Source organism: Terrapene carolina, unplaced genomic scaffold (genome assembly GCF_002925995.2).
Source record: "Terrapene carolina triunguis isolate 2854851 unplaced genomic scaffold, T_m_triunguis-2.0 Scaffold139, whole genome shotgun sequence".
Lineage (NCBI taxonomy): Eukaryota > Metazoa > Chordata > Testudines > Emydidae > Terrapene > Terrapene triunguis.
The window spans coordinates 8,493,392-8,514,988 of NW_020664490.1; the positions used below are offsets into that span (position 1 = coordinate 8,493,392).

The following is a 21,597-nucleotide window of genomic DNA, read 5'->3' on the forward strand; positions in this document are numbered from 1 at the left end:
TGCATCCCATCACTTTGCCCCAGCCTGGAGCCCCCTCCTGCACCCAAACTCCTTCCCAGAAAGAAACTAATATAACAGCTGTTCTAAGGTAAGAAGTCGGCTATTTTGAATTAACTTAACTATATTCTACACGTTTTAAGACTGAAATGTAACTACAGAAAGGCTTTATGTTAATTAAAAGGCAAGTTTAGTATAGCGTTAATAGCTTTGATGCCACAATTGTGGCCATTTTGTTTTAAATTAGGAAAAGACTTGTGTGACAAGTTCGGTCACAGAGACCCCCTTGGGACTGCCACCTGATGTGCTGAGACTATCTCTGAGCCTGTTTTCCCTGCCAGCTTGGGACTTCAGAAGCCTGCCTTGTTGAACCAGACATGCCTGCTGCAAACCTAGACCCAGGTCTGAACCACGTCCCAAAACCTGCAGACTTAACTGAAAACAGCTTAAGAAATGCTCCTGTCTCCAGCACCCAGATACCCAGTTCCCAATGGGATCCAAACCCCAAATAAATCCATTTTACTCTATATAAAATTTATACAGGATAAACGCATAAATTGTCCACCCTCTATAACACTGATAGAGAGATGCACAGCTGTTTGTTCCCCCAGGTATCAATTAAGAACATAAGAATGCCCATACTGGGTCAGACCAAAGGTCCATCAAGCCCAGTATCCTGTCCTCTGTCAGTGGCCAGTGACAGGTGCCCCAAAGGGAATGAACAGACAGGTTATCATCAAGTGATCCATGCCCTGTCACCCAATCCCAGCTTCTGGAAAACAGAGGCTAGGGACACCATTCCTGCCCATCCTGGCTAATAGATTCATAGAAGATAGGTCCATCAATGGCTATCTAGCTCCCTTTTAAACCCCATTATAGTATTGGCCTTCACAACACCCTCTGGCAAGGAGTTCCAGAGGTTGACAGTGCATTGAGTGAAAAAATACTTTCTTGTGTTTGTTTTAAACCTGCTACCTATTAATTTCATTTGGTGGCCCCTTGTTCTTGTAGTATGAGAAAGAGTAAATAACACTTCCTTATTTACTTTGTCTATACGACTCATGATTTTATAGACCTCGATCACATCCCCCCTTAGTCGCCTCTTTTCCAAGCTGAAAAGTCCCAGTTTTACTAATCTCTCCTCATACGGAAGCCTTTCTATACCCCTAATCATTTTTGTTGCCTTTCTGAACCTTTTCCAATTCCAATACATCTTTTTTGAGATGGGGCGACCACATCTGCACGCAGTATTCAAGGTGTGGGCTTACCATGGATTATATAAAGGCAATATGATATTTCTGTCTTATTATGTATCCCTTTCTTGAGGATTCCCAACATTCTGTTTTTTTGACTGCCGTTGCACATTGAGTGGATGTTTTCAGAGAACTATCCACAATGACTCCAAGATCTCTTTCTTGAGTGGTAACAGCTAATTTAGACCCCATCATTGTATATGTATAGTTAGGATTATGTTTTTCAATGTGCATTACTTTGCATTTATCAACATTAAATTTCATCTGCCATTTTGTTGCCCAATAGTCACCCAGTCTTGTGAGATCCTTTTATAACTCTTCGCAGTCTGCCTGGGACGTAACTATCTTGAGTAGTTTTGTATAATCTGCAAATTTTGCCACCTCACTGTTTACCTTTTCCAGATTGTTTATGAATATGTTAAATAGGACTGCGCCCCATACAGATCCCTGTGGGACACCACTATTTACCTCTCTCCATTCTGAAAACTGACCATTTATTCTTACCCTTTGTTTCCTATCTTTTAACCAGTTACCAATCCATGAGAGAACCTTCCCTCTCATCCCATGACTGCTTATTTTGCTTAAGAGCCTTTGGTGAAGGACCTTGTCAAAGGCTTTCTGAAAATCTAAATACACTATATTGACTGGATCGCTGTTGTCCACATGCTTGTTGACCCCCTCAAAGAATTCTAGTAGATTGGTGAGGCATGACTTCCCTTTACAAAAACCATGTTGACTATTTCCCAACAAATTATGTGCATCTATGTGTCTGACAATTTTTTTCTTTACAATAGTTTCAACCAATTTGCCTGGTACTGAAGTGAGGCTTACTGGCCTGTAGTTGCCAGGGTCACCTCTGGAGCCCTTTTTTAAAATTGGCATCACATTAGCTATCCTCCAGTCATTTGGTACAGAAGCCGATTTAAATTACTTTGTTGTTTAACCACGGTGGCTCTTTTTTGGTTCTCTTACTATGTTTTTTAAACTGGGGTATACATTTAAGTTGAGCCTCTATTATGGTGTCTTTAAAAAGTTTCCATGCAGCTTGCAGGGATTTTACTTTTGGTACTGTACCTTTTAATTTCTGTTTCACTAACCTCCTCATTTTTGTGTAGTTCCCCTTTCTGAAATTAAATTCTACAGTGTTGGGCCGCTGTGGAGTTTTCCCCGCCACAGGGTTGTTAATTGTATTGTGGTCACTATTACCAAGCGGTCCAGCTATATTCACCTCTTGGACCTGATTCTGTGCTCCACTTAGGACTAAATCAAAAATTGCCTCTCCTCTTGTGGGTTCCAGGACTAGCTGCTCCAAGAAGCAGTCATTTAAGTAATTAATTACTTACTCTGGGTTAATTAATAAGCAAGTCATTTTATTAAGTATAAAAAGCAGGATTTAAGTACTCTTAAAATCTTAGATTTTCATCCTCCTTCTTTTACCAATCCATCCCCTCTCCAACTCACCTCCCTGCACATAATCTAGTCCAACCACCTTCTCAAAAACACACAAAATTAAACTGTACATAACAGACAGAACAAAGTAAGTTACCAAGCAAAATAAAACAAAACATGCAAGTCTAAGCCTACTACATTAAGAAACTGATTACAGGTAATATCTCACCCTCAGAGACGTTCCAATAAACTTATTTCACAGACTGGACTGCTTCCTAGTCTGGGCCCAATCCTTTCCCCTGGTACAGTTCTTGTTAGCTCCAGCTCAGGTGGGAACTAGGGGATTTCTCATAACTGGAACCTCCCTTGTTCTGTTCCACCCCCTTATATAGCTTTGGAACAAGGCAGGAATCTTTTGTCTCTCTGGGTTCCCACCCCTCCTTATAAATGGAAAAACATCAGGTTCAAGATGGATTCCAGTACCAGATGACATGATCACATGTCCTGTGAGACCCCAAGCCTTCATTCTTCCTGGCCTGACTCACAGGAAGGCTTGCAAGTAAACAGAGCCATTTACAACCAATTGTCCTAGTTGATGGGAGCCATCAAGATTCCAAACCACCATTAATGGCCCACACTTTGCATAATTACAATAGGACCTCAGAGTTATATTTCATATTTCTGGTTTCAGATTCAAGAATGATACATTTATACAAATAGGATGACCACACTCGGTAGATTTGTAAGGTATCATTACAAAACTTAGAGACCTTTTGCATGAAGCATATTCCAGTTACATTATATTCACATTCATTAGCATTTTTTCATAAAATCATATGGAGTGAAACAATCACAACTTGTATACAGGGACCCCACAAAATCTAATACCCCCGGGCCCACAGGAGAGTTAATCTGGCCTTCGTGGGGGTTTCGGCTCACTGGCCGCTGGCCCCAGAAGCTGAGCTTGGGCAGGGGTGCAGTCTGCTGCTGCCACAGCCAGGCGCTCTCCCTGTCAGCCGCTGCACTGCACCGCACCAGGCAGCGTCCCAGGAAGTGTGGCTGGAAGAGGTTCTGGCCCCAGCCCTTCATTTGTGGCTCTGGCCCCCGCCCCTTCCTCATCCTGCCCAGGCTGGCTGCTGGGGGGGGGGGCACTTGACCCTTCGTGACCCTCCCACAAGTTGCCTATTTATTTATATTGGGTATTTGCCTCAGTTTCAGCCACTGGTGGAGCTCCATTGGTGCAAACGCTCAATGTAGCTGCTATAAAACAAGATTTGCACTGACTTGCAGAAGAGTCAGTTGTACCAGGGTAAGTTGTGGTTTACGGTGTACTCTAGGGGCTTTCAGTGGTGCAGCTTATACTGGTGACCAGTCACACATGACTGAAAATTTCCAACGTAGAGAAGGTTGGTTTGCTACAGGCAGTTAGCATGGGACTGTCTATTGATGTAGCTACACTAGGATTTTTTAGACCTAGAATTCTCCAAAAGTGTAGTTTCCACTTTGTCATCTAATGCCTGAGCCTTGTCTTCCACTGGTGCTACAACTGGTGGAGCTGCACAGAATGTGAATTGCCAGTTCAAAAAAATCCCTGATTAGACAAGGCCTCTGTCTCTATTTCCCCTGTCTGAAGTAGTAACATCTAGCAATCTCACTCAGGTGAAAAAGCTGTAGATTTTGACTGCCATGACCAATATTAGGAAGGAGTCTGAATTAAAAAGATTGTCATTGTTTAATACCAGATAACCACAATACTCTGCAAGATGTACATTCCCACCAATCTATTTTTAGCTCCTATATATCATAGAAAAATATCTGAGTGACGATATAGAAATCAATATGTGGTTTTTCTTTTTCCAGAACAAAAAAAAAAAAAAAAAAAAACCACTTACTATAAACTTTAGTGTTCAGATACACTGGAGCTAATTTAAGTTTTTTTACAGTGTGCCTTCCATACAGCCTCCATCAATATACCTCTTACCTTAGCATATTGACTAAGTATCAACTTTTACACATTGGCCCAGAATGTCCCCTCACTAGGAGGGCTGGGAGAGTGTGTGTTGGGGGGGGGGGGGGGAAGAGGGGAAAAGAGGGAGATTTATTTACTGGGAAATGAGATGTGGTTCCATCCCAGAATCCAGTGGATTTTGGGAGAACCACAGGAAGTCAGTGGCAAAAATACCAAAATAGGTTTCACCCTTGAGAGAACCAGTTATAAATGGCTATTCATACTATCTGCCAGAAATGCTTATGTGTAAATGCTACAGCTTAGCAAGTTAACTATCAACCTCTGGAATGAACTGACATTTATCAAAGAAGTTCTGTAAATAATGATTGGGTAGAATTTGATTGTGATTTAAAATATCCCAGTCTTACAATCCCGGCCAACTTGCCATCTTATCAGCATAGCTTCTTGTGATGTTTGTGTCTCAATATGTGGAATTTGTTTAGGTAATAAATGTTCAAGTTATGCTGGGGAAGTAGGCTCATGAAGATATGAAAATAAAATGAACTTCTCTGTCAACTTCAGAGCCCCTGCTGACTCTCCAGAGCCAGTCCAAACCCCACAAGTGGGAGCAACAAGGGAGCCCACAGGGGAGGGGTAGGCATGTAGAAGTTAGAATGGTACTGTGAATTTTGGGATGGTTGGGAATCATGTCCTCTGTAAAATCCCATGCTGGCACAGAAATACTCAAGCAGATTGGCTTCTATGTCATTTTATTTCTGTAATTAAATATTTGTTTTCCTGTGTCTTTAAGTGATGCTAGCAAATTTAGCAGTGGAGTGGGAAGGATAAGAGGGGACAGGAGCAAGTGAGAACCTGGGAAAGGAAGCAGAAGTCAGAGTGCGGAAAATCGGACAGAATCAGACCCACTAGGGTCATGAGAAGACAGTAGCATCAGGAGTGGGAAGGCAGAGGTATCCTTAGAATGACTGATGCAATGACACTTTGCCATCATCTCCCCCTTTTCAGACTCAGGCTGCTACCCATTGGTGCCAACTCACTGTGATTAGAGAGAGAGAGTGTGAAGGTAGTTTGGGGAAAGTGAATTGTTGTGGGGTACTGGAAGGGACAGCCAGGGCTGGCTCCAGGCACCAGCTTAACAAGCAGGTGCTTGGGGCGGCCAAGGGAGAGGGGCGGCACCTGCAGCAATTCGGGGGCGGCAGGTCCCTCAGTCCCTCTAGGAGTGAAGGACCTCCCGCTGTTTTTTTTTTTTTTTTTGCTTGGGGCAGCAGAAATGCTGGAGCCGGCCCTGGGGACAGCCACTATATCTTTGGGCAGTTTGCCCATCACTACTTAATACAGTATTGGCATTACATACATGATATAAAGGATATCTATACTTTTAAAATTATTTTTCGCCACCTAAACAAACTCCTAGCATTAACATACAATTCAATTTTGACATGATTGAGACTCCCACAGAAATTCTCTGGCAGGCCTCACCAAAGGATTAATCATAAACGTAATTTCTTTTCTTCCCAGAAACACCTCGGACTGAATAATAAACATCTTTCAGAGCTTTTGTCTTTAACAATGGAATCTTTTCCTACTGCTATCTGGGGGATTTAAACATGTAAATCCCATGAACGTTAATGGGAGTTTGTACTCTCTCTCAGTGGAGATACAGTGACTTTAGCTTGTTTTTTTAGCATGTGGGTATCATTTCAACATTGGACATAGGAGGGTACATACACAAAATTCATTGTGATAAACAGGGCTGGCACAACCCATTAGGCGACCTAGGCGGTCACCTAGGGCGCTACAATTTGGGGGGCGGTGACCGCGGTGGTATTTCGGCAGCGGGACCTTCCGCCGCCTCTGTGGGGGGCGGCATTTTGAGGCGGGACCTTCCGCCGCCTAGTGCGGCAGAAAAGCTGGCGGCACGCCTGGTGATAAATAGCAGGTTTTGTGTACATATCTCCAAGGCTCCTTTTGAAAACTGACCCTGCAATGAAATAGTCTTTCAAAATAATTTCAGTGGTTTTATTGAGCTACTTTAATTAGGTTAATCTGTTTCATTTGCACTGCACACAAAGGTCTTAATTAAGAAGAAAAAAAACTTAAAATTATTAGAATATAAAGACTAGCTCAGATGGAAACCAATGCAAATTCATTTAAGGTCATCATTCTGCTATGAATGCTCCCTTTGCACTTAGGTTACAGGTTTTTGATATATTTATTTCTTTTGTATAATAATGATATACATGTTAATATATGTTTTGCTTTTAGAATTCTGAACATGATTCATTCACACTGATGTATTTATTAGCCAGAAATAATGCAAATATGGAAGTACTGACTTCATAACAACACTTCTGGAAAGATAATGTTCTTTAAAAAGAGCTTGCAGGGAAAAACAATGCTCAGACATTCCCATTGCATGGTACTTGCAGCTTCACCAAAACCCCATCAATGAAATGAGATATTTATACATTTCTACCTTGATTAGGAGACATTCAGTCGTATTTTTCATGGTACATTGGCAATGGAAGTTATGATTCATGTTACAATGACAATTAGTTTGCACAAGATATGTCCAAAGACATTGTATCAAGTCCCAACTCAAACTCCCTAGGCAATGTTAACATAACCACTGTTGTTCAGTGCCTTTGAAAATCAGGCCATGTACAACTAAACACTGAAGTCAATGTAGGTTCTTGGAAAAAAATCAGACCATATGTGCTTAATGTAACAAACTGTAATGGCATACTGGAAAATCTATCTTTGCATGGTCTGTCTATAGGCACAGGGGCCAAATCTCACTAATTTTACACAGGAGAGTGCCCAGATTTTAATTTATGAGACTTGGATGTGATTTTTTTTTTATAATCACAGATTTTGTTTGCTATATTGGAAACACCTACGGAAAAATGCCAGAAAGAATTTTCAATGTATCATGGTATTAATCAGTAAGTCAAAATGAATTCGAAAACAATTTTCTACAAAGAAATTAGAAGGTTCATTCTCTTGTTGTTAAAACAAGTCTTTAAAGGAAAACAGTGTGTTATGCACCACTATATTCTTTAACAGATGTTAAATATAAACATTGACCATGAATCATGTCCTCAGCTAGTGTAAACTCATGTAGCTCTATTGAAGTCAATGGATTTATTATAGCAATTTACACTTGCTCATGTGGTGCCAGATCAGCAGCAACTTCTTTTGGGCTGCCATAACATTCCTACATTGCAGGTATGCTGCACTCACATTGTATGAGAGCTGTATTTCAAGGAGACACATGACCTATAAGTCAGTTCCCTCATAAAGTTCATAACTGCTTAATTTTAATTGATAAGTAACAGCTATAAGACATCCTTAACACCTCAGCGTGGCTGGGCCTGCTCCATAGATGGATGAGACTTCCAGATAAACTGCCAACATAACTTCCTGAATTAAGAGGCATTCTATCCTTTGAGTTGGTACAGAATCAGCACCCCAACTTGGTGCTGGAAACCACTGCTGCCAGAGGTGCTATCTGCATACAAAACAAAGGCCCTGATCACTTGCAGTAATCAGAACAAACCAACCACAAGGGGCATTGCCTTGATGGCCTTGCCAAATTCCAAAGGGGGTAATTACTTTCTGCCTTCCTAACAGGGCCGGCTCTAGGTTTTTTGCTGCCCCAAGCAAAAAATTATTTGGCTGCCCCCCAACCCCACCCCTGGGCTCTCACCCCCACCCCACCCACACCCCGTGCCGCCCCAGCGCTGGACTCTCCCCCACCAGTGCTGACTCCACCCACTCCCCCCTCACCTCCAGCCGGTCCGGCGCTGGCAGGGTCGGGGTAAGCAGTGGGGCTCCCGGGCCGCACCTCAGCCCAGGGTCCCTTCATCCAGGGCTTCTGCCTCCAGGACTGGCCGGGACCCGAGAGAGCAGAGCCGGGTGACTGCCCTGGCAGGGGGATGAGGAGCCGGGGCAGGGTAGCCCCAGAGGCAGCGGAGCCCCGGAGAGCGGGACGCAGGCCCCGCACGACAGCGCCCCGCCCTCTATGGCCCTGCTGCTGCTGCTTCTGGCCGCCCTGCCGCAGTCCCTGGGTGGCTCGGGCCGCTTCGCCCAGCCCCAGCTGTGGCCCTGGGGGGCGGCCGCCCTGCGGCATCTGCAGGCGGCTCCGTGTGCCGCGAGGGGCGGCCCTCAGCCCAAGTGTCCCCCGCTAGGAGCCTGCCCGGCCCAGCCACAAGGTGCGGCGCTGCTCCCCCGCGGCGCGAACCGCAGCGACCTCAGGGCACCCCCCGCGCACAATGCGCTGCTGCTGCCAGGGCTGGCTCTTGGCTTTTGCTGCCTGAAGGAAAAAAAAAAAAAAAAAAAAAAAAGACGGCCAGAATGCCGCCCTTGAAAATGTGCCGCCCCAAGCACGTGCTTGGTTTGCTGATGCCTAGAGCCGACCCTGCTTCCTAAACAGAGCTGGCTGGAAAATGGAAGCCCCTTCCCATGAAAACTCTCATTTAACAAAAATAAATAAAAAACACCCTGAGTCAGGACAAAATGTGTTTTTAAAAATAAAACTCTCCGTCAGATGGGATTTCCAGAAAACTTGCACTTCAAGAGAACCAAAACCGATTTTTTTCAGCTTGCCAGCTGTCCACCTGGAAGGCTCTTGTCATTTTCATTTTCTGCCTGCAGGAGGAAAATGAAGTTGACAAGTGCCATCCAGGCCAGCAGCTGTAGATTGAGTGCCAAGGCTCTCTGTATTTCCCCTTCCCACCGCTGCTACTGGAGTGCCAGGGTGCAGGGCAGGCAGCCAACCAGGGCACTCAGCCTGACCCACATTTCCCCCCAGCCAGGCAGCAGCTGTCTGCCTGGAAGACTCTTTTCAGTTTTGCTTTCACCACGCAGACAAAATGTGAAATTGATAAGATCCTTCCTGGTGAGCAGCCGGGGAGCCGTCACTTTGATTTTCCTGACAGAAAATAGAAATTTTCCAATGGAACTTTCTGATTTTGTGAAAAGGGCATTTTCCATTGGAATACTGTTCTGATGCAAAATTCCCACTCAGCTCTATTCCTAAACCTTTCCTGGAGATTCAATTGGACAAATTATGCTTCCTGTCCTAAGCTATCCCATCCCTGAGGTAGTTGCATTTCAATGGTGATTGAACTGATCCATATAGTTGCAAATCAGAGTCTAAAGTATTTTTGGATTATTGTAGGTGGAGCTGATAATGATGCTTATAGTCAAACTTGCCTGATATCTCCATTTTCAGTTACTTATAACTTGGTGTAGCCCATAGGATTATTTTGCTAGCTATTATATCCTACTAATTCAGCCAGCAGTATTAATTAATGTTTCTTTTTCTAATATTAATCCATTTTATTAATATATTTTATCAGTATTAATTCCTTGGAATTTAGGATGTGTTGAGACATGTATTTCCTAATAATAATTTTTGCTGAAATGCAAGAAGTCTACCGGCTTGTAAGATCCGGTAAGATCTGCTATATAGCAAAAAGTATAATAAGTTATACATATGTTAGCATAAAAGCTGGCAACCTTTGGCACCGTTAAGAATGGTCCCTGAACTTTGGGGAACTAAAGGGAGGAACTATCCACATCACATCACAGGTTTATCCGGCTCCTACAACCGATTGGTAACTGTAGGGTACACCACAACTCTAGGTCATCAAGAGAGCCTAGGTTGGCAGTTTTGGAGTGAGATAATTCTTAATATATTTAGAAAGTAAGTGTCATAATCCACTAACCTATAGGAGAAGGGTACCCATAAATTTCTTAGGGTACAGAAACAAGATTTGGGTATAGTAGGTTGGGCCTGGATTACATAGATCAGGATCCTATAAAATACCTTGTAAGGGTTGGTTAGTTAGTCTTTTAGGATAGTTTTAGGGATAGGCTCTCGCTCCTCTAAATTCTGGTTCTAAGCTCTATACTCTAACTCCTGAAGCTTCGGTTTCTTGGAGTACTTTACTCTAGAGACTATCTTCTATCACGCTATCAGCTCAGTTTATGCAGTATAGTATAACTACTCAACATTCCTAACCATCGGGGAAGCCAGCACCATCGCGTAATCGGGCATGCCAGGAGTGAGGCTGGTCCTTCACCTCCTATTACTGGGCTCCCAAGGAAGGGTGTGAGTATGTTAGGTTAAGGTACTTATAATAGAAATGTTACCAGCAGGAGTTTTGAATCCTTTTACTGTTTTGCAGTTATAAGTTTCATTGCATTCCTTGTTTTTATGTTAATGGCAATAAATATTTTATCAATTTGGTATTGTCCTCAGTGTATGCGTTCTTGCCAAGCACCCTGAGAATCCTCTCCCAATATAGAACTCTCTGAGTTCTTAAACTCTGTAGTCTGAATTGGATAAGAACCTATAAATCTTCTGGTCGGATGCGATCAGTGGCGAGCCATAAAAATTCACCCATCAAATTCAGGTCAACATTGGCTAAACTTTTCTGTGACAGGTGACTGCCTCAGGCAGATTTAATTTTTTTTGGTTTCAGCAAATACAGTTCAGCCATTTTCAAGAGAAAAGTTAGAAAAAAAATGTTGTTTTGCCCATGTTAAAAGTGTTCTTACAGCTGTTTCACTGAGAAGCTCTTGTGCCTTCATGCTTTGGAATAGGGACTTGAAATTTGGCATCAAGGAAGCGCCTTTTGCTGTTCCCGTGAGAAGCTTCCCAAATTTGACCAAGTTGAAAAATTGCAGCAGCCACGGACTCAGTAAGGAATTGTTGCAGTTTGGCAGCTAAATTATCCAAAGATTTCATCTGCACTGAGCATGCACCAGCCCAGAGCAGGACAGCTGAGCAGGATTCTCCCTGTGATTACTGCTTTGGGCTGCTGTACCAAGGGGCACTGTAAGTGAGAGCAGGGAGACTCTCTCTCCTGTGCTCTCAGTGCTCTACCTACTGGTGCCCAGGCAGTGGAGGAGGAAGCAGCCTGACTCAAATAGGAACAAGAGCTGGACCTGAAGGGGGAAGGCAGCAGAGGGAATAGGTTGGGTTAAGGAGCCTGAAGGGGGCAAGATTAGGACAGGCGTGGCAAGGAAACTGGGGCTGAGAAGATGAGCATCGGGTGGGGAGGACTGGGACAGGCTAGGCGAGAAAACAAAGACAGATAGGTATTTGGCTGCCTACTTTGCCCAACTGGTCTGATCTGAACACATATAAATAATGAAAGAGTGATCGGAGCAGGGGGACTTGACCAAGGGTCTTCTGCCCCCCAGGTGGGTGCCCTTATCAGTCATTAGGTCATTCTCTCTGGCCCAATCACTCTCTCATTATTTATCCACAGGGAAACAGCTTCAGCAGGAGTTCCCGTGGCTCAGTAGCTTGAGCAGTCTCCTGAGAAGTGGGCAAGCCCTGTTCAAACCCTTTCTCCCGCTTTGCCAGGGAGGGGGAATTGAACCTTGGTCTCCCACATCTTAGGTGAGTGCACTAACTGCGGAGCTAAAAGTTAGAAGGCAGGGGACACCTCTCCTCCAGCCTGTCTGTGTGGAGACAGACAGTTAGCACATTGGCTGGGTTAAGCAGCTACCTGCCTAGTTTGCAGATTTTTGTGGGTCACATTCTTAAGTGCCTATCTGTCCCCATTCTCTGTACAGGGACCTAACTCAGCTTTGTGGGTTGCAGCAGTGTTGTTGTCATGATTTTCCAGGCACCAAAAAATTAGGCACCGTGATGTTCAGCGTTGCAATGCCTAAGTGCCTTTGTAGGATTCAACCCAAATTGTGTGCTCCTCATATTCTGGGTGACCAATTTCAGATCCTGGAGTATAATTTGAAAAAGTGCTGAGTGCTCAGCAGCTGCACCTGAAGTCACAGGGCTCTGCTTTGAACATCTAAAGTGCTATATAAAACTAAATACTCTGAAATATTAGGTGTTTTGAATCTGGCATCCAAAATTAGTGGCCACTTTTGACCTTAATCTTTCTGTGACTCAGTTCCTATCAGTACAATGAGGGTAATAATACACCCCCCCCTACACACACACACACACACACACACACACACACACACAGGGATATTGTGAAACTAAATACATGAATGTTTGTGAAGCACTCAGATACTACAGGGATGAGCACCACAGAAAAGTCCAGGAGGAAATTAATAATTCTGTATTCAAAGCAGGGTTTGAATAGCATGCAGTAAACAACATCTATGAACAATGAGGAGAAAACAAAATATTGAATAGCTGCTCGTTCAGTGAGCACTGTCTGTCCTGTGCACTGACAGAGGCAAGGGGGTCTGTGGGGAAAATATAGTATGGGATGATGTAACTAAAGACTGCATCATAATACATATGCACCAGGGGGACAAATTAAGGTTGCACAGGCAATCTTAATTTTGGCATTTCCTAAATTTTGAGTGTTTAACTTTGCAACATTAACAATCTCTCTGTATAGTTTTTTGGATGTAATTATTTATAGCATGCCAGAGTGTGCATAGCACTTTTCAACTGCATACAAGTTATCCTTCTGAAACAAGAGAGACAAGGTAGGTGTAGTAATATCTTTTATTGGACCAGCTTCTGTTGGTGAGAGAGAGACTGTATGTAAGCAGGAAAACTTGTCTCTCACCAACAGAAGCTGGTCCAATAAAAGATATTACCACACCCACCCTGTCTCTCTAATATCCTAGGACCAACATGCTACAACAACAATGCATAAATAAATATAAGCCATTATTATTATTACTACTATAATTTTACAATGGTAGATGATCATGATTTGAGTCAGGATTTCAGTAAGCACTATAGGATCATTAGTTTTTTTTTTTTTTTTTAAACTACAACAATATAACTGAGTTTCAAGATGTGAAGAAAAACACTCAAATCCATAAAGCAATGAATTTCAGTCATTCTTCAAATGTGGTAGTCTGATGGTCCAGATTTATGGCCAGGTTAAAAACTATCCAAGGTCTTTCTATATATGGTCTTTTGGACAACCTGATCATCAAGGCCCCAATCCAGCAAAGCACTCAAACATGTGGTTAAATTTAGTGATCACTGACTTCAATTGGACTTAAAACAGGTAGCTATATCAGGGCCTAAACTTCTCCACTAAATTGTCTTTAGAGTAAATTCCAGTGTACTAGATAGTCTTTAAAAATTAGGTCATCTAATCAATAGTGTATTTGATAAATCTCTCAAAAGTAATGACTGAATTTATTTTTCCAGTCTTGAACTGACACTGACAACAACAAAGTCACACCAGAGAAGGAACCTGTTAGTGAATTCTAAACAGTCAAATGAAAATGTTAGTGTAACAAGAATCTTACCTGAACACGACCTGCCTAGGTAAGTATAAAAAAAAAAAAAAAGCACAGAAACTACTAAAAGCACCACTTAGGTCATTATATTAAGTATACCCACTAATTTAATAAACAAGTCGAGGTCAGTGGAACAGAAGAAAAGAGTATTTTGCACCTTGCAATCCAGCCTGAATAAGGGGCACCGCATAATTGCCTAGTACTACCAGAAGCAGAGTAGGAACCAGAGTGTGACTCTTAGGGTACGTCTATACTTACCCGCTGGTTCGGCAGCAAGCAATCGAGCTTCTGGGATCAATTTATCGCGTCTTGTCTAGACGCAATAAATTGATCCCGGAAGTGCTTGCCGTCGACGCCACTAATCCTGCTCCACGAGAGGAGTAGGCGGAGTCGAAGGGGGAGCCTGCCTGCCGCGTGTGGACCCGCGGTAAGTACCTTTAAGTTCGAACTAAGATACTTCGACTTCAGCTACGTTATTCACGTAGCTGAAGTTGCGTATCTTAGTTCGAACTGGGGCTTAGTGTGCACCAGCCCTTAGTCACACTCTGCTTCCTAATCACCCTTGCTCAAAGGGGTGGGGGGGAAGTAACACTCCACAAGCCCTTTCCTAGCATAGCTTCCTTCCCCCTCCACTGCAGCCTAGCTGTGCTGCCTGGAGCAGTGAAGGGAGTAGAGCTAAGGCTCTGTCCGCTCCCTGCTCTTGCTCATCCACTCCTTGGCCAACTGCATGGGAGGGGGAGTAGCAGCTGTTTTCCCCTACAACACATGTTAATGCAAATAGCCCATTCAGTGGATGAAAGGGTCTCCTCCCCTGCAAGGCCCACGTTTGAGCCTTAAATAGAGGTGAAAAGGTAGAGTAAGACAAAGGAATAAATACATAAGAGCCCCCAAACCTCTTCTACTTTCACTCATAATAATGATGATGATTTGCTATATAACTGTTTCCTGAACCTTCGTTTGGCTGGAAGTCAGGAAAAAAAACCCCCAGCAAGCTAAGGGTTAAAAGTGTTCTTCCCGCCTCGGTCATTCTTCTGAAGCCCTAGTTAACTTTCAAGGACTGCTGGTGTGATTGTCATTCAGGGCTGCAGCATAAATATCAGCTTTGGGGAGAAGGAAAGTTGGACAACTGTTCACCTCAGTGTGATCTTATTTATTACTACAGATGGGCAGCTGATCAGCCAGCCAGCAAATAATGACGTATTTAGACCAGCCTAAATTCCATGCCTTTCATTAATGAATAGTGGAAGAAAGGCCACAGGGATATTTACTGAGGCCACAGAGGCCAAGACTAAGATAAACACAAAGACAAATAAATACAAATGCAAGGGCAGAAAGCCAAGAGACATAAAACCATCTGAGGAACAGAGTATATTTGGAATCTGTTAGCTCCACAGATATTATTTGTACACATTTTGTTATCTTGTCAAATGAACCACGTAATCAGATAAAGGGCACCTTTACCACAAACTCACCAGCATATTATAATGGAATTAATAACATAAATTATGGCAGTGCATTAAGTCAGGACTTGAGTATTACAGCCACTTTAGCTAAAAAGCCTGACTCCATCAATTTTAATCCAAGTTCCTTTAAAAAGTTGGCTGCTGCTCTGTGGCAGTCTGCCCAGGCCTTCTGCTCACTCAAGCAGTAGTTGAGGTCTGTTTGACAGAAGATGGCTAACCCAGTGTCCCAGCTGAATGCCCTGCTGGCATGTGCTTTTAACAAAGCGCTAACCAGATTACATGTAAGGAGATATTAATATTCTTTATTTTTATGCTTTCTCAGAACTATCAAGTTTAGAAATAAACAAGTAGGATTCTGGGGCTCTGTGTACCTACCCACAACCAGACACTACTCCACAAATACAAGTTCTTTGCCATAGCCAAATAGTCTGTACTAAGTCTTCAAAAACAAGCATGTAATTTGTATCCATTATTTTAACTATTTGAATCTGTGGACATTTTGTGGGCACAATTTAGATGCCTACATTAGAAAAATGTGCCCTATATACTCCAATACCAGCATGTTACAAAGTCCTAGATGGTGTCCTTAAACGATCTACAAGACAATAGAATGTAGTTGAAGAATCCATGTTTTGCAAATTAATCTTCATTATAAATACAAGGCAAATGTGTCACATGTAGTGTATCTTGGTGCCATCTGGATCTTTTCATCTTCAAGGTGTTTTATAAATATTAACTAATCATCTGTTTACATGTGTAAAATCAACATGCTACTGCCATCTTGTTCTCAGAATTACCTGAGTCACTCCTGAAGGGGGTGATTTATTGAGTCTCCTCTGACTTGATTTGAGGGGATTAAGATTCTAGGGGCCAGATTTTCAAAGGTATCTTGGTCCCAAACGTTGCAGACAGATTGCGAAGTGAGTCAGGCACCTAACCTGCTTACGCATTTTTGAACATCCCATTAGGAGCTTATTTACATCATTAGGTGCCTAAATACATTTGAAAATCTGGCCCCAGACCCCCACACCCTCCAGTAATTAGGAATTATAATGGGTGGATGTTGGGATGTAATTGGGCAGTTTACTTCTTAATTTGGCTCTGGTAATTTTGAAGTCTCCCCTTGCAGGGAATGTCTTCACTGCAGAGTTAAACAGGGCTCTTACCCAGGTTTTAACCCTAACCCCCTACCATCCACCAGGGCTGCCCAGAGGATTCAGGGGGGCTGGGGCAAAGCAATTTCGGGGGCCCCTTCTATTAAAAAAAGTTGCAATACTATAGAATACTATATTCTCGTGGGGGCCCCTGCGGGGCCCAGGGCCTGTGGCAAATTGCCCCACTTGCCCCCCCCCTCTGGGCAGCCCTGCCATCCACACACAAAAACCTTTCCCTCAGTTTCCGCCTGCTTTAAATCCCACCTGCTTAGCCAGCTGAGGGCAGAGCTCACAATGCTCTACATGACTGGGATACGTGGGTGAGGAAGGGCATGGGAGCGGATTGCCCTCCCCATGACCTGCTCTGACTCTGTAACATCCAGGGGACGGATCTCTCAGCCTCCTCCATAGGGGGATCTGTCTCACTTCTTACTGCTGGGTTCGCTAATAGTACCTGAAAGAGCCATCAATAATTGAGGAGCTGTTACATATGGGAACTCTTAGAAGTTACAAAAACAAAGCAACTTGGTACTTCAGCTGTAGAGGAGGTGGGTGTGTAATGTGCACACACACAGCGCTATAGGGAGGGGACAAAGACCAAAACTGGACAGAGGGCAGACACCCAACTGCCCAGGGGGCGCACAAAGCGCTGTCCAGAGTACACAACTAGTTAACACAACACAACACACACTCACAGCTGTATTAGGCACTAATGCACACCCACTCCGCTCCCACAGCTGCAGCCCGCACTAATGCCCCGCGGAGCAGGGCACACACGGCGCTGTACGAGGCCCGCGCAGAGCGAGTGGAGTTGCTGTTGCACAGCGCGAGCCGCCAGACAGGTGATTGCCTGAGCAGGGCCGGGACAGGACCCCACTGGCAGCGGGCACTGCTCCGGCAGGAGCGCCTGAGGGGAGCCAGGGCAGGATCCCTCACTCCCAGCCGGGGCAGTGCGCTCGCGGGACTGACCTGCCAGCCGTCTCTCGCGGACGTTTCTCCACAGTAAATCCCAGGCTTTGGCGGTGGAGTCCCGCAGCTGCTCGCTGAATGACCGCCGGAGCTGGGGCTTGGCAGACCCGCGCTTGCCGCTCATCATCGAGCCCCCGGCATCACCGCGGGCTGCCCGCGGCAGGTCCCGCTCCGCGCGCGCTGCGGCTCAGGCGTCCCGGGACGCGCGGGGGCGGCAGCAGCGGGGCAGCCAGGCACCGGGAGCTGCAGGCGGGGTGTGTGTGTCAGACTCGCCGCACGAGGCGTCCCCCCGCGTCACGGCAGCTCCGAGAGGCTCGGCTAACCTGTGCGCTTCTCCCCGCGGCTCGCCCCGCTCCCGCTCCCGCTCCCCCTCCCTGCGGGCGCCGAGCCGAGCCTGGCTCCTTGCGGCCCCGTTCGCGGAGCGCCCAGAGCACGGGCCAGATGGACAGCAACTTACCCCCCGCCCAACTCCCCTCCCAGCGCACCAGGGGCTCTGCGCTCTTCTTCCTCTCGCTGCCTTCCCGCCGGGCTGTCCCCGCAGCCACTTCTCGCTAGGCTCGGCGGCGAAGGGCAGATCGCTCCTGAAGGTTTGCACGCAGGTTTGCCCCGTCTGTCGGGCCATTCCCGAGCCTGGCTGCTGCACCGCCACGCAGGGAGCCTTGCCCGGGCCGAAGCCTGGCAGAGACTTCCAAGCACCAGTCCCCGTCCGGCTCCCATGGTCCCAGTAAGAGCTGCAGGAACCGGCCCCAGCTGAGAGCAGTTTTGGTCTTTACTATCGGAATTGATCAGCTGAAACACCTTCAGGATGTTCTGTTAATCAGTTACACACCCCGCCTAGGCCCTGGGCTCCCTCCCAGCATGGCCCCCCAGCTCCCTGCACTGCCTCAGCCCCACCACCGGAGCCCCCACCTGCTGGGATGCTAGTGTCAGGGGAACCCCCCGCAACCATGTAATGGGGACCTGCCACCACTCCTTGCCACAGCAGGCTAACAGAAGGGAGGGCTCCCCTGCTATCTGCCAGGATTCAGCGTGGGGGGATCCCCACTTCCACCCCCAACAGAGGTGCCCGTTGTATGTGGGAGGGGGCTTCAGACCATCCCAGGGGAGAATTCACCCACCAACACCCCCACATAGCCATGATGGGATGGCACCAGCAAGGCATACCCCCCTTTCATAAAGTGTCCTCTGTTTCTTTCCTCAGGGGACTCCCCTATGCAGGAAATCATGCTCCAAGGCCCTTCCCCTACTCCCTAGGACCCATGCACCAAGGGGGTGGGGGTGTCAGCCCTTCCCCCACTCTCCTGGATCCCTGCTTCAAAGAAAGGTTGGCAACAACTGTTCCCTTCTAGTCTGTGAATGTAACAACTGCCTGACATCGCTCAAATTTATCCCCCCTCCCCAGCACCTTTTTCCTTCCCCTCTTCCCCATTCCCTTTCCTCCCCTCCTTCTTCATTCCTTCCACACCCCACTTTCAGGATCACCTCCTCCATAACCCTCACTCTGGCAGTCAATCCTTTGGTGCACAGGCTGAGAGGGGGCTCACCTCCCTTAGTCCCTGACCAGCCAGGGAGCAGGTTCAGGGCCTGGACCCCCTCAGACCAAACAGCCAGAAAATCAAGTGGCTGGGGGTTCCCCTGCCTCACAACACTAGCCAATGCTGCAGTGGCTGCAGTCCCTTTCCTTCTCTGGCCCCTAGCAGAGAACCAGTGGCTGCCCATCTTCCCACTTCACTGGGAGCAGGGGCAAAGCCCGAGGGAGATGGGCAGAAGGGGGTACCCGTTAGGCTTTCTGAACCAATGTAAGTAGTTCTTTTAGTTGCAACCTTTGTTAATTATAACTGTGTTGGAGAGTCTGAAGGAACTCAAATGTGAAATTGCAGAACTACTAACTGTGGTCGTGTAACCTATCATTTAAATCAGCTTCTGAGGAAATGACTTGAGGATAGCTAATATGATGCCAATTTCTAAAAAAGGCTCCAGAGGCGATCCTGGCAATTACAGGCCAGGATGGCTAACTTCAGTACTGAGTAAATTAAAGAACAGAATTATCAGACACAGATGAACACAATTTGTTGGGGAAGAGTCAACATGGTTTTTGTAAAGAAAAATCATGCCTCACCAATCTACTAGAATTCTTTGAGGGGGTCAACAAGCATGTGAACCAGGGAGATCCAGTGGATGGTGTACTTAGATTTTCAGAAAGCCTTTGACAAGGTCTCTCACCAAAGGCTTTTAAGCAAAGTAAGATGTCATGGGAGAAGAGGGAAGGTCCTCTCATGGTTAAAAGATAGGAAACAAAGGGTAGGAATAAATGGACAGTTTTCAGAATGGAGAGAAGTAAATAGTGGTGTCCCCTAGGGGTCTGTACTGGAACCAGCACTATTCAACATATTCAGAAATGATCTGGAAAAGGGGTAAACAGTAGGATGGCAAAAATTGTAGATGATTAGGGTGACCATATGTCCCCATTTTATAGGGACAGTCCTGATTTTGGGGGCTTTTTCTTATATAGGCACCCCACACCCTACAGATGATACAAAACTACCTAAGATAGTTAAGACCAAAGCAGACTGCGAAAAGTTATAGAGGGATCTCACAAAACTGAATGACTGGGCAACAAAATGGCAGATGAAATTCAATGTTGATAAATGCAAAGTAATGCACATTGGCAAAGATAATCCGAACTATACATATAAAATAATGGGATCTAAATTTTACCACTCAGGAAAGAGATCTGGGAGTCATTGTGGATAGTTCTCTGAAAATATCTACTCTATGTGCAGTGGCAGTCAAAAAAGCTATCAGAATATTGGGAATCATTAAGAAAGTGATAGCTAATAAGAGAAAATATTATATTACCTTTATATAAATCTCTGGTACACCCACATTTTGAATACTGCATGCAGATCTGGCTGTCCATCTCAAAAAAGATATATTGGAATTGGAAAAGGTACAGAAAAGGGCAACAAAAATGATGAGGTATGGAACAGCTTCCGTACGAGGAGAGATTAATAAGACAGAATTTTCAGCTTGGAAAAGAGACAACTAAAGGGGCATATGATAGAGGTGTATAAAATCATGAATGGTATGGAGAAAGTAAATAATGAAGTGTTATTTACTCCTCATAACACAAGAACTAGGGGGTCACCAATTTAAATTAATAGGCAGCAGGTTTAAAACAAACAAAAGGAAGTATTTCTTCCCACAATGCACAGTCAACCTGTGGAACTCTTTGCCAGAGGAGATTGTGAAGGCCAAGGCTATAACAGGGTTCAAAAAAGAGCTAGATACATTCATGGAGGATAGGTCCATCAATGGCTATTAGCTAGGATGAGCATTGATGCAAAACCATGTTATGATGTGTCCCTAGCCTCTGTTTGCCAGAAGCTGGGAATGGGTGACAGGGGATGGATCACTTGATTACCTGTTCTGTTCATTCCCTTTGAAGCACCTGGCATTGGCTACTGTCGAAAGACAGGATACTGGGCTAGATTGATCATTGGTTTGACCCAGTATGGCCATTCTTAAATTCTTATGTCTGTGTGTCAGTGCCAGCGCTTGGGTTAGTGGTATCTAAAGTGAATGCCCTGCACAAGGAGCAGTGAAAGCTCACTAAAAGTGGGAGGCCACCGGTGCCCAAGCCATGGCACTGCCCCTACCACTCCTTGCCCCTGCAGGCCTGCCTCCCTTTCCCTCCGAAGCCCTGCTCTTGCACCACCTCTTCCCCTCTCCCCCATTGCTCGCCCTTATGGCCGGTATAAAGTGATGGGGCCTTGCCTGTTCCGGCACCCCTGCCTTGCACTATACCAGGTACCTAGCTTGGTAGGAAGCTGTCACATTGAACATTAACAGAGATCCCTATGTAGTTTAAATCAAAATAGAACCTATTATATCAGCCTTACCCAGAGACTGGGGGCTAAAAGCAACAAAAAGATGGAACCAGTGTTACTGCTCAATTAGTTTTAACAATCCAAGGATGATCTGTGCAGAAGCATTTGCATAGGGCTGTTGTCTCAAAAAATAGTTGAGATTTGCCTGAATTCCTATCTGAGCTTTACATTTTAATACAGTACTGCTCTGAAATAGTTTTTCCGTATTTTCCCCTATAATCCTGAGAGAACACAGTGTTTGTATAAGGTCCCTCT

The 21,597-nt window shown here is 45.2% G+C and overlaps 1 protein-coding gene across 1 annotated transcript in view; it reads right to left on the reverse strand.

The window, feature by feature from the left end:
- The window catches only part of LOC112103157 (stAR-related lipid transfer protein 13), a 208,930-nt gene extending 191,190 nt beyond the window's left edge, over positions 1–17,740 (reverse strand). The window contains exon 1 of the mRNA XM_026653531.1: positions 17,453–17,740. Coding sequence (XP_026509316.1) covers positions 17,453–17,579 — 127 coding nt within the window. The 5' untranslated portion in view covers positions 17,580–17,740. The remainder of the gene's footprint in view (positions 1–17,452) is intronic.
- Positions 17,741–21,597: the final 3,857 nt, after the last annotated feature.